This window comes from Echinops telfairi, unplaced genomic scaffold (genome assembly GCF_000313985.2).
Source record: "Echinops telfairi isolate 266 unplaced genomic scaffold, ASM31398v2 ScPeMD7_7412;HRSCAF=8450, whole genome shotgun sequence".
Classification (NCBI taxonomy): Eukaryota; Metazoa; Chordata; class Mammalia; order Afrosoricida; family Tenrecidae; genus Echinops; species Echinops telfairi.
The window spans coordinates 10559881-10573207 of NW_022111312.1; the positions used below are offsets into that span (position 1 = coordinate 10559881).

The 13327-nt window shown below is 49.4% G+C and overlaps 2 protein-coding genes across 3 annotated transcripts in view; both read right to left on the reverse strand.

Annotated features, from left to right (window-relative positions):
* The window catches only part of CUNH12orf43 (chromosome unknown C12orf43 homolog), a 10889-nt gene extending 9592 nt beyond the window's left edge, over positions 1–1297 (reverse strand). For both annotated transcript variants that reach the window (XM_045296786.1, XM_013006442.2), the window contains exon 1: positions 1153–1297. In XM_045296786.1, the coding sequence (XP_045152721.1) occupies positions 1153–1297 (145 nt within the window). The remainder of the gene's footprint in view (positions 1–1152) is intronic.
* Positions 1298–3603: 2306 nt separating this feature from the next.
* The window catches only part of OASL (2'-5'-oligoadenylate synthetase like), an 18288-nt gene continuing 8564 nt past the window's right edge, over positions 3604–13327 (reverse strand). The window contains exons 4-6 of the mRNA XM_013006402.2: positions 10902–11143; positions 9730–9877; positions 3604–5818 (exon numbers count right to left, since the gene is read on the reverse strand). Of these exons, the coding sequence (XP_012861856.1) occupies positions 5318–5818; positions 9730–9877; positions 10902–11143 (891 nt within the window). The 3' untranslated portion in view covers positions 3604–5317. The remainder of the gene's footprint in view (positions 5819–9729; positions 9878–10901; positions 11144–13327) is intronic.

Sequence of the window (13327 nt, forward strand, 5' to 3'; positions counted from 1 at the left end):
CGCTGTGCCACTCCTTTGTTCCCCTAGCTTGGCCCTCTGGGCACGTGTTAATGGACATCTCCCAGCCCTATGCTGGCCTACCTAACAGAACCTCACAATTGTGTGGCTGGCTCAGCACCTGGTGGTGTGTCATTCTGTTGCCCACAGGGTTTTACTATGCGTGTCCTGACTTCAGGCACCTAAGACCACAACATGAGTCGGAAGTGACTTTTTGGTAATGTATTGCTGCTAACTTCAAATAGCACAAAGAGAAGAAAGATACAGACTCCTGAGGGCAATGGTCAGCAGTTAGTCAAAATAGTGCCGGGAGGATTCTCAGCTATGTGGCCAATGTTAGAGGATAAAAAAAAAACACAGAAAATGGTCACCAATGAAATGGCAAATTAGAAAAGTTCACAGGATTGGTCCTGGGGTCCTCTGATCCCTTGGCTACTTGATCGCCAGGGCATTATTACTTCTAAGCGGCTCTGGGACCCAAACTTCTGGATGAGCGTTAGGGGGCTGTAGTCTACTTCCAAGCACTGCCAGAGCAAGGAGGGTCCCCGCTGCTGTTCAGGATCAGAGTGAACTCAAAGGAGGCAGAACTTCTGTCAGGCCTCCCACGGTAAGTCACAGCCTTTTACAAACCACGTGCTTTAGAATGCATGTTCTAATACACACCCAAATACATGCGTGGCGGAAGATGCTCGATTCCAGTTAGCGGCTAATGGACGTATCCCCAGGACAACAGGAGCCACCAGAGGGTTTATGGCCAGGGACAAGCGGAGAGTCGCTTGCCAGCTGCTGGCTGGGAGACCCTCTACCCCCTTCCCCCCTCCCCAAGGAGGTGGAGAATGTGTGGGCGTCAGGAAAAGGAGGATGCCAGGAGCAGTCACAAAGGAGAGGCGAGAACGCCCTTCCAGTGCGCGGCCGTGAGGAAGGAGCGAGGGAAGCAGATCCGAGACACTGGGGCGCCTCTGTTTGCCCGACGCGGGTAGGGGAACCCTCTCTCCCTGCTGCACCTGCCCGGGCATGGAGGTTGAGCTTCATTCACACCGTTCCCAGAGCTCTCTCGTGGAAGGGCCTCGAGGGTCAGCAAGTCTCGCCTCGCCACCCCCGCAGCCCTCAGAAGCACCCGCGTTCTGCCGCAAGCCTCTCAGCACCGTCTCCTACCAGCACGAGGCTTCTGCGGACCCCTCGGCCGCTGCTCCCAGCCCCAGGCTGGGGTCGCCGCCTCTCGGCACCGCGACAGCTCCTCGGCGTCGCTGCCGCTGCTACTGCTGTCGGAATCGCTCGGAGAGGTGCTGGGCGCCGCCATCTTGGGCTGCCGCAAAGGATTGTGGGGCGCTCGGTCCCTGGGCGAGACGCCTTGCTACGCTAACGTGGGAAAACGTGCGCGCGCAGGGCATTGTGGGGATTGTAGTTGCAGCCTCAAGCCACCATTGGCTGGGAACTGCTTTGAGGGCGAGGGGAAGTCCGGTGGGGAGGGCTTGGACACCCTCATCTTTCTCCCCCGAAATACTAGAGGTTGACCCCTTCGGGTTCACCGTCACTTCACCTCTCTGCCATGGAGTCGATGCCGACTCTGACACTAATTGTTTATGGGCGTACAATTTGTGATCCTCGACATCTCCAGGGCTCCTTTGGGAGGAAATAAGATTGCTTCAAGAAATAACCAGATTGGTTCCGAGGCGTTGGGCCAGTGTAGTTCCAGCATTGGTTATTCTCAAATAAACTCATTGCTGTCAACTCAATTCTGGTTCACAGCCAACCTATATGCCAGGGTAGAACTGGCCCTTTGGATTTCCAAGACTGAAAACATTTTGGTTATGTTAGTTTGAAACTAGCTCTTGTAGATCTAAAAGTGATGGTGAGGGGGCATGTGATGGTGAGGGGGCATGTAATGCTGAGTGGGGCTTGATCAAGAGCAATGTATCTGAGAGGAAATACTGAGAGCTGAACGGAGGGTGAACAAGATAGTGGGATCGGAGGAAGGTGAAAGGAAATAGAGGAAAGAAATAGGAAGCAAAAGCTATTTATAGAGGTATAGCTATAGGCATGTCTATATGTAAATATATTAATTTATAATGAAAGGGATAGAAGCCAATGTGCATATATTTATATGACAAGTATTAAGGTAGCAGATGGACTTTGGGCCTCCCTTAACACAAGAACATTTTGTTCTGGTAACCTGGCACTCTTGATACTCATCTTCCCAACAGGATCACTAAAAACAAAATGGGTACATAAGCAAGTGCGGTGAAGAGAGCAGATGGTGCCCGGTATCAAAAGATATAGCATCTGGAGTCTTAAAAGCTTGAAGTCAAACAAGTGGCCATCTAGCAGGGAAGCAAATAAGCCCCGGTGGAAGAAGCACACCAGCCTGTGTGACCACAAGGTGTCGGCAACAGGATCAGGCAACAGGTATCAAAAGATCCAAACAACTGTATTGGTGTGAAAGAGGGGGGTTGGCCCATCAGTAGATAATTGGAAATCCCTCCACAGAAGTGGTATAAGGAAGGGATGATTCAATCAAGGTGTAGGATAGCACCGATGAATCACGCATCATTTCTCTAGTTCCTGAATACTCCCCCCGCCCCACCCAATGAACCAGTTCTACCTTACAAATCTGACTAGTCCAGCAAACACACATTGGTATAGATAAGAGCTCTCGACACAGGGAATTCAGGAAAGAGAAATCCCTCAGGAACAGTAATGGGTGTAGCAATAGCATAAGGGTAAGGGTAAGGTCAGGGAGGGGGCTATATATCACAAGATTGGATATATAGCCCCCCCCCCCACTCCGCAAAGGGGATGAATAACGGAAATGTGGGTGAAAGAGACAAAGGACAGTGCAATATATGAAATAACAATATATAATTGATCAAGAATACAGGCGGGCGGGGGAGGAGGAGAGGAGGGAAAAAGAGGAGCTTTTATCAAGGGCTCCAGCAGAAAATGTCTCGGAAATGATGATGGCAACATATGTACAAATAAGCTGGACACAATTGATGTATGGGATGTTATAAGAGCTGTAAGAGCCCCCCGTAAAATGATGGGGGGAAAAAAAGAAACTAGTTCTTATATCACAAAAAATTGAAGTCAGTTTCAATTTTACTTCTCCTCCTTTTAGAACCACTGAGATCAGTGTTTAGATCTGATGCGTAAGGAAACGAGGACTTTTTAGGCTGTGACCTCTCAAAATTAAAAAAATTATTTTAAAATGATGTTTCCCTTTTATACGTGGAGTATAATATATACAAAGAGAAAAATACTATATGTAGTTGGATAGCCGATAACATCAGAACAGTGATAAACTCAAAAGAACCATCGAGACCCTGTAGGGCAGGGTAAGTAAAACTGCCCAATGTTTACTCTGTCCTATAAGATTAGGTAGAACTGCCTCTGTGGGTTTCTGAGACTATACTCATTATGGGAGTAGACAGCCCTGTCTTCCTACCAGGGAGTGGCTAGTGGTTTAGAACTATCAGCCTTTCCATTGGCAGCCCAGCACATGGCCATTATGCCACCAGGGCTGACAGCATTTCAGTCAACACCTCTACCTGAAGCTCTTTCTTCTCCTTCCCTCCCCGCCTTCCCCTCGACTTCCGCCCTCAGCCCAGCCTCTTCAGATTCTTTTCCTTTGGCGTGAAAACACTTTCCCCCTTTTTAAGAATGATGTCATGAGATATTTGCCTTGATGAGATTGACTCATTTTGCTGAGCATCATGACGTCCAATTTTGTCCGTATCCCGAGGTGTTTGACGGCCTCACCGCTATTTTTCAGGGCTGCATCAGCTTCCATTGTGTGTAGGTACCAGATCTCTTGTGTCCTTTCCTCCGCGGGCAGGGTTTTCGGTTATTTCCATCTTTTTGCTATTATAGACATTGCTGTGATAAACACAGGTGTGCCTATTATCTACTTGTGTTTCTTTCTTTAGGGTGTGTACCGAGTAGAGAGATGGCAGGATCATATGGTATTTTTATTTGCATTTGTTTAAGAGATCAACTAGGAAGCCCCAGAGGCTGTTTCCACACTGGCCGTGCAATTCTGCAATCCCATCAGCTCGTTGTATGAGCCAGTCTCTCCGCGTCTGCTTTAGTAGTTGGCATTTTCTTTCTCTTTTTTTGAGTTTGTGTAAGAGTGTCTGTGTGAGGTGGTATCTCATCGTTGTTTTAATTCGTGTTTCTCTTATCGCTAATGATCGATGGCATGTCTTCACACGATTATGGACTTCCTGGATGTCATCTTTAGTCAATGGTCCATTTGGGTCTTGTTCACCCTTGGGGGTCTGCGCTATGTGTCTCAGGAGTCGTGTGATGTACTTATGTCTCAGGAGTGGAAGGGAGTTGACCCTCTGTCATCCTCACACTCCAAGACTTTGTCTCTCTCCGACTCCATTTCCCTACAAAGCCCTCCCTGCCCGAAGCTGAGACACTCAAATAATGAAACACTAGCCACTAGGGCAGTGTTAGCACCTGGGGAACGAATGGAGACCACTCCCAGGAGAACAAGGGAAGGCTGTGTATTCCCAGCTCCCTGCAGCCAGGGAAGCATCCTTTGCACTTGGATGAGAAGAAAAGGAGGCGGGGACATGACCAAACTTTACGGTGGAAAAGGGATCCACTGTGGGTGGATCAGAGGCTGCTGGCACGGGGAAGTTGCTGGGGGAAGGATCCCTAGAAGCAGAGCATCATATGTGACTGCCTAGGGGAGCATATTTGGCCTCTCTGGTTTGTCAGAAGTTGGAAGTGGGGAAAGATTTAGGGATGGCGTTGTGGTTGTATGTGGGTCCCCTAACTGCCACCAGCTGCCCCCCAGGTGAAAGATCGGGTTTTTGAATCCAGTGTAAAGAGTCACAGTTATTAACCAAACCCTGAACATTTGGGAGAGGTCGTTAGGGAGATTAGGGTTTGATTTTGTGAACTGGTGGCTGTGGAGGCTTTGGGTCACAGTGCTGTAGTCTCATCGTAAAACTGGCCAGTGCCAGAAACTGTGTGAGACAGAAAACGATCAGAGAAGGAACACTCGGGTCTTTCCTACTCAAATGAGTGGCAGAAAAGTGGTCAGACCGCCCCCTGTCAATGGCAGAGACCTTACAGGACTGGGAGAACCAAGAGGTCTGGCTGAGTTTGGCTCTCCTGGGTTTCACTGGGCATGATCTGGCAGCGATCCCTCGGGATCTTTGATCTCTCACCACCGTCCCCACTCACCAATCGGCAGGGCTAGGCTAACTGTTTACAAGCTGGGTAAGGTCTGAGGCTTCTTTGCAGAGAGACCTGGGAGGGTGTCTGATGAGTTTTGGATAAGATGCATAGCGAAATTCCCCAGAGGAAACTAGCTGGGTGGACAGGAAGCCTCTCCGGCTGTTTTCTGGGACAGGATGAGGGTGTCACTGTCTTGGATGTTATAGCTCCCCAAAACCACCCAATCCTGCAGGACTTGACCTTGGTACTCGAGCTGCTGCAGCTTCCTGGGCAGCCCCAGTGCGTCTTCAAGCTGCCCTTTCAGGGTCAGCACGAGGTTGTTGGGGTCCATGGCATAGGCATGGGTCCCCTGGTCTGGATGCCTCACAAACACCTGGATCTCCGGGGAGAAAGTCTCCAGCAGACAGATGCGGATGCTGGAGAAGACCCCGTAGTAGGCCAGGGAGCAGTGGCTACTGAGGAGCTGCCGTTCGCCGCCGGGCTCCTGAAAGGACAGCCGCTGCAGGCCTGAGTAGCCCCGGCTCCGCCGGACTTTCTCCTTGATCTTCTTGATGGCCTCGTAAGGGTCGACCCAGAGGATCAAGTCTGAGTAACCGCCTTGCTCCACTGTCACCTGGATGTCTCGTGCACTCTGGAAGGGAGAACGAGGGAGGTTGGATTAAACCCATGTTTCTCTAGCATCCAGAAGTTTCCATCTCATGTTCCCATCTTTTCATCAACAATGGCAGCAGCAGCCGCCACAAACATTTCTAGCAACCCCGGTGTCAGAGTGGATTAAGTGTTGGGATGCCAACCACAAGGTCAGCAGTTTGAACCCACCCGCCCTCCCCCTGAGGGAGAAAACTACCAGCAGCTTCTCAGGAGAAGGGAGAAGGAGGCTTCCTGCTCCCGGGAAGATTTACAGCTTCGAAAAACCCAAAGGGGCAGTTCAATCCTGTCTCTTGGGTTTGCTGAGCATCAACACCCACTTGATGCCAGTGGGTCGGTCTTTTAAGTTTTAACTCTGGGTGGTGGAAGCGAGTCAGCACTTGACTATCAGTCAAAACTTGGCAGCTTCAACCCACCTAGAGGTGCCTCTGGAGCCCTGGTGTCGACGTCGTCATGAGGACTCGTTGGGCTACTAACTGCAAGGTCAGCAGTTCAAAACCACCAACCGCTCTGAGGGAGAAAGAGGAGGCTTTTTACTCCCGTAGAGTCATAGCCTCGAAAACCCACAGGGGCGGTTCTGTCCGGTCCCATAAGGTCTGCTATGAGTTGAAATCGCCTCACTGCAGGTGGATCTGGGAGAGGTTCTTCCAAAAGCAAAAACTTGACAGAGCAGTCATGCTGTGCCCTCCCGGGGGAGAGGGGGAGGCGGGCAATGACCCACAGCATCTCATCCAAACACCACCGCTTCCCAGGAGACCCTGGCTGGGACACTTGACAACTGACTAGCTGGAAGGCCAATGGTTCAAACTCAGCCAGAAGAAAAGTCTGGCCACCTGTTTCCCAAAGGTCACAGCCCTGCGCGTTCTAGGGCACAGCTCTTCTCTGCACACACCAGCGGGCTCTCCATGAGTTGGGCCCACTTGATGGCAACTGGTTTGATTGGTTTCTCGAACCACCTCCTGGGTAGCACGAAAGCGGGATGTGCTTGGCTACTAACCGGAAGCTTGGAGGTTCAAGTCCACCTGGTGGTCTGCTCTCCACCACCACCACCCTGCCTTTCCACCAAAGAGATCAGCCATCACAAACTAGGTGGAGCGTAGTTTTTTTCTGACATGCCTGGGGTCGCCTGGAGCCAGCATCACCTTGACGGCAATTGATTTCACCACCTGCCAGGCCCTGTGTTGAGTGCCTTTCATAGTCTTTGCACACGTCACGCTGCCTTTCATAGTCTTTGCACACGTCACCCTGCCTTTCATAGTCTTTGCACACGTCACGCTGCCATCAGCGCTGTGAAATGGTTTCTGCTATTTATACCTGGTTCACAGAAGAGGAAGCTGAGTCCACAGAGGTAATTCACTGAGCATCCCAAAGCCTTCACCAAGCATCACAGCAAGGCTGTGAACTGACCCCTAAATCTGTGTCCCTCACCACTGCTGGGGGTCACACTCAAGTGCCTGAGTCCTGGTTCGGGAAGAGTGCCGCCAAGAGCTTCCGGGACCAGCTGGGCTTCTGGTGGGTTTGTTTTCAAGCAAGAATAGGGCTTGGCATTGCCAGGCCTTTAAAGTTTTCGAGAGAAAAACAATTGTATGACGGCTTTTATTTTCAGTGGGGGGAAAGCCCTCAGCATATAATTTTCAGCCCACTCATGGGATGTCTTTGGCTGGTGGACCCTCGGTTTGTAATCTCGGCACCATATCAAGGAGTCGGCACCGTATGGCAAGCAGGTCAGCCTGTTGTCCTCAGCACACCTGAGGGAACTTCTTGTCCCCACCTCCAGGCCTTTGTCCTGTAGGAACCCAGCTTAGCATGAAGAACTCCAGTGTGTTTTAAACTGCCTTCAACCCCTGCTAGCAGCTAGCCCCCTTTCCCCCTCCTCCCCCTCCCTGCTCTCCTGAGACTCCCTCCAGACTCTGCCCAATTAGCAAGAAATGTAAACAATCCTGTTAGACCTTGAACCATGACCTACAGTTGTGCTGTGCCCCCAGCACCCTACCCCCACCCCGACCTCCCCTCTATCCTGCCAGCTTGAGAAGAATGGAGCCCAAGATTCCTTTGTGGACCCACCTAGGAAATGAGCCTCCAGAGAACTCCCCGATCTGAACTTGAGGGAAGGGAGGGACGTGCTGGGGAGAGAGGAGTATAGAAGTTCAAAGGCAGAAATCTGACCCGAACAGTTAAAATGGTGTCAGTAGAGCCCCCCTATGATGCAGGCTGGACCTGATCTGGTTTGGCAAAATTTTCTGTATTTTTGGTTTGTACTGTTTGGCTCGGTTTTTGTTTGTTACATATTAGAGTGTGTCTCAGAGGTGTTATGTCCATGGAGGTCACCCTCTTGAAGCTGTTATACGCTTTTCTGGGTTGTGGCACATGAAACCCAGGATTGATGAACCCATAGGGACAGCAAGTAGAATAAAGGGTTCAGGTGGGGGTAGGGGTACAGCAGAGGTGTTGGGGTGAAAGGGGAGCGATGTCAAACAGTCTAAGTAGAAAAAGAATGTTTGGAAACTGTGGCAGTAATTGTCCAATGCTACTCTATGGAATGATATGTGTATTAAATCCCAATTAATCATTAAAAGGAATAATGCTGATAAAGATAAAATAAGAACGGGGGGGAAAAAAATAAAGAAAAGAGTGTAACTTCTTGAATATCCCTCCCCTGAAGTCAGCCCACTACTTTGAACTATAAAAATCCTGTACTTTGTCCTGGGCTGAGGCTCTAGCCTGCTTACAAACCAGCTGTGAATAACAGCTTTCATTATTAATCAGTGGTGTGGATTGATCTCACCAGGTACAACGGTCCCACCTGTCCCTCGACCTGGACTGCCTTCTGCTCTGACCTTCCAGATCCCCGCCCCTAGCTGCCAGGGCCCACCTTCCAGCCTTTCACTTCTACATGGGAGTGTACCCTGGAGACTTAGGGAATGTGCAGGCCCTTCACCTCCATGAACCTCAGTCTCCTCATCTGTCAACAGGGATGATGATGATGATGACAAACAATACTTGGCCTCCCTTCCTTACAGATGTGCTGCCTGGGCAAACATGTTACACACTAAAATGGGATAGAGATACGATTTAATGAGAGCTTAAATGCTGAGCACCCCAGTTTGCAGAAGGCTACGCATGACAGCGATAGCCGGAAAACCATTTGCAGAGTCCCCACAGTTTCACCGGCAACTGTGACAGAAGGAGCTGCCGCCAATCATGCTTTTGCGACCGTTTCTTTTCCCCTTCCATGCTCTTTCCAAAGCTTGGTTTCTCCACCCAGCCTCGGACGCCATTTTGACCTTGTGTCAATGGCCACCCTCCTTTGGATGACACGTCTGCTGTGTCCTTATGTTGTCTCTGTCTCTTTAAAGACTTAATCAACGTTCTCTCTAAATTATATTTGAGATGAGGTCTCTTTTGTACCCTAAAACGAATATGATTTCTTATTTTTTGATCTCTGCGTATCGTATCTTGTCGCCTTGGAGAAGTGGCTCTCGGTGTGTTGTGAAAGTTCCTTTCTTGGACTCGCTTTGTAACAAAACAGGATGAGCTTTCGGAGGATGGGACCACAGCCTCGTTCTCTATCACCTTTATCCGCTATCCCTTACCCCAGAGCAGCCCCAACAATGCTGGCACCAAACAACGGATTGAGTTGACTTGGCTGTTCACCTCCTTTAAAGGACGATTGAAAACATGGAGCTGGTTCTTAGAGAGATTATAGGAGAGAGAGCAGAGGGCGAGAGAACCGAAAGAAAAGGAGCTGAGGCTCAGAGGGTCAAAGAATGTTCTCAAGTTCACATAGCTAGTGGGTGGGACAAGCTTAGTCTGATGCTAGTTTTCATGGCTCCCTGGACATGGAACACTCTGATCTCAGTTTGAGCTCTGCGCCCCTGATGCCCTGAGTATTACCTTCACATTCCACCTGGGAACCGGCGCCTCCTGGTTGTCATAGCAACAGTCTTGTTTCAGGCACTGGCAAGCCCTCTGCTCAACTATGTCCCATCTGTACCCTTCCGCCACATTATGGGTGGGGTCAACCGGATCCAGGATGATGGGCCTGCAACAGAGGGAGAGGGTGTGCAGGCTCCTTCCGGTTTGGAGGTCTGCCAGCCAGAAAGACATTTTCTCAGCAAGCCACTGAGTCCAGGAGGGTCCCCCAAACATCACTGAGAAGTCACGGGTTGAAGACCCTTAGATTGTCAAGAATTCCTCTTGGGGAGGAGTGCTCTCGGACTTTGCTTGGGACTTTGGGAATGGAGTGAGGCTCCCAAAGTCATGTCGGAGCGATAGCAGGTGTCTCCGCAGGAGCTGGAGCAAGGAGATCTGAACGGGACATGGTAGCATTTGCCACGATAGTAAACACGCACCTGGCAGCATCGAGTCAATTCCAACTCACGGTGACCCCACGTCACAGAGTACAACTGCCCTACAGGGTTTGATGGAAGCAGATACCACATCTTTCTCCCCAAGAGCTGGTGGTGGGCTTCAATGGCTGACCTTTCGGGCTGAAGCTGAGCCTCTGACCCACTGTGCCACCAGGGCTCCGTATGGCAACCTTAATACTTAATGAAAAGATGCTAACAGCCCATTTGCCATGCAGCCTATTCTGAATCTTGGAACTCTGCTCCGCAGGGCGGTCAGCGGCTGCTCTTTCAGAAGTCCATCACCAGGCCGTCCATCGTTCATCCCAGGTCCCTCAGGGCGGACTCCCGTTTCCCTCAGCAGCAAGCGCTTAACTGTTTATGCCACCCAGTGACTTTGTTGCTTAAGGAAGCCCACCTATAAAGCTGAATAGGGAACCCTGGAGGCATAGTGATTTATGTGTTGTGCTGCTAACTGCAAGGTTAGCGGTTCAAAACCACCAGTCACTCCGAGAGAAAAAGATGAGGCTCTCTATTCCTGCGCAGATTTACTGTCTCAGAAACCCATAGGGGCAATTCTGCTCTGTCCTATAGGAATCAACTCAATGGCAGTGAATTTGGATTTTTAGCTTAGTGTTTTTGAATAAGACAGAATACCACTTTCCCCCCACTTCTCTTTTCTCGGTGACACCAGGTGGCCAAGAGTGGCTCCGTCAGTACCTCTTTTTCTTGAGCTGTTTTCTGACAAAGGTGTCAATGACTGGGGACTGCAACGTGTAGTACTTGGTCCAGTAGATGCAGATACACTCATGATCCTGCAGCAGTTCCATCACAGTGGTAAGGCCTTCATCCAGCCTGAAGTTCTCACTCTCTTCAGTACCCATTTCCCAGGCATAGATGGTCAGTAGCTCAAGGGCATAGATAGGGGGCAGGTTGGCCCTGGGGCACTTGGCTTGCACGTACTGTTGAGAGAGGAAGTGACAAAGAGAGAGTGAGTGACCCTAAGATTCTGTTTCAGGAATAAATAGACCGGAAGCTGGAAAATGCAAGTTCTATTTCTAGCTGAAGGAGCCCTAGTGGCACAGTGGTTAAGAGCAGCAGTTCGAGCCTCCCAGCTTCTCCGTGGGAGAAAGATGTGGGGGGTTGCCGCCTTGGAAACCCTGCTGGGCAGGTCTATTCTGACCTCGAGTCACTATAATTTGGAATCAACTGGACATCAGTGGGTTTGGCTGTGTTTTGAAGTTCCAGCTCTGCTACCTACTGGCTTTATGGCCTTGGCCATAGGCTTGGCTTTCCTTCTCTGGGTCTTGGCTTCCTTGTTTTGTTTCTTTCAAAGTCATTTTATTGGGGACACGTACAGCTCATCGCAATCCATACTTCCGTCGATTGTGTCAGGCACATTTGTACATAGGTTGTCATCATCATTTTCAAAACATTTTCTTTCTACTTGAGCCCTTGGTATCAGCTCATCGCCCCTCCCCCCTCATCCGGCTTTCTTGTTGCAGAATTGAGGGACTGGAGTCACTAGGGATGAATATTTGAAGAGATAACCCAGAAGATGAGCAGGTTAGGCCCTCCCCCCTGCATCCCAACGTAGGCAGCTTCATTTTGTAAAGGCACTCACAAACACCCACAGCCTTCTGCCTGGATTACAGCTCAGCATAAAGAAAACAGGAAATTTCACAACCGAACCAATCAAGATAAACAGAGAAAAGATTGACGTTTCCAAGGATTTAGTTTTACTTTGATCTGCAGTCAATGCCCATGAAAACAACGATCAAGAAACCAGCGATGGGGGAAGAGGGGAGGAAGGGGTAACGGATCCCCCTCGCCCCAGTGGGATGAACAACAGAAACGTGGGTGAAGGGAGACAGCGGTTGGTGTAAGACATGAAAATAATTTATATATTATATATTTTTATAACTTATTAAGGGGAAAGGGAGAAGGGATGGGGGAAAGAGGAGCTGATAGCAAGGGCTCAATAGAAAGTAAATGTTCAGAAAACGATGATGGCAACCTATGTGCAAGTATGCTGGATACAATTGATGCATGGAATGTTATCAGAGCTGTGAGAACCCCCCAATAAAATGATCTTTTAAAAAAGAAAGAAATCCATGACATATTGCGTTGAGCACTTCTATTGCCAAATACCTTTTTAAACTATTAAAAAGGAAGCTGTTGCCATGAGGACAGAAGTGTGCCCGACCCAAGCCAGGGTGTTTTTAATGACTTCAATTCCTGTGCCTGCGAAAGCTGAGCCATTGACAAGGAAACCCAAAAAGAATGAATGCAATTGAATTATAGTGTTGGTGACGAATATTAAAAGTACTCTGGATGGACAGAAGCATGAACAATCTGTTTTTTGGAAGAAGTACAATCCTAATAATCCTTAGAGAGTTTGTCTCACATACTTTGGACATGCTATCAGGAGGGACCAGTCCCCAGAGAAAGGCATTTGCTTGGCAAGGTAGAAGGTCAGGGGAAAAAAAGAAGAAGAAGATCCTCAACGCAAGGGATTGATGTGGTGGCTGCCAGAATGGCCCCAAACGAACAGAGCTACAGCCGTGAAGGTGGCTCAGGGACCAGCCCTGTGTCATTCTGTTGAGCGTAGGTCACTACAAGTTAGAACTAACTGTTGGCATCTACTGACAACTCTATACAACAGAATCGCTTTAGTTGAATTGTTGATGGTTCAGTTCAGTGGAAGCCTTTTACCTGACACTAGAAGTCATAACCTTTTTCTTCTTTCACATCCTACTACCCCAATGTTGTTGCTAGTGGCCCTCGAGCCGGCTCTGACTCACAGGGACCCTTTGCATGACGGGTAGGGTGCTGTCTAGCCCTTCTCCACTCTCACGGTGGCTATGTTTGAGCTCATTGCTACAGCCAGTAGCAATCCATCTCATTGAGGGTCTGCCTTGTTTCCGGTACTTCACCAACCGTGAGGTCCTTCGCCAGAGACTGGAGACTTGTCCTGCCTGTAATATGCCCAGAGTAAGTAAGAGGAAGTCTCTGTACCACTCCCAGAAGGGAATTGACAGGTGAATGCTTACAAAAATTAGTTTATGCTTTCAAATGTTTCTGATCCTCTCAAAATAACTCCCCAAATGTAATTCACGTTGGCCATCCATACGTTCTGCTTCTGC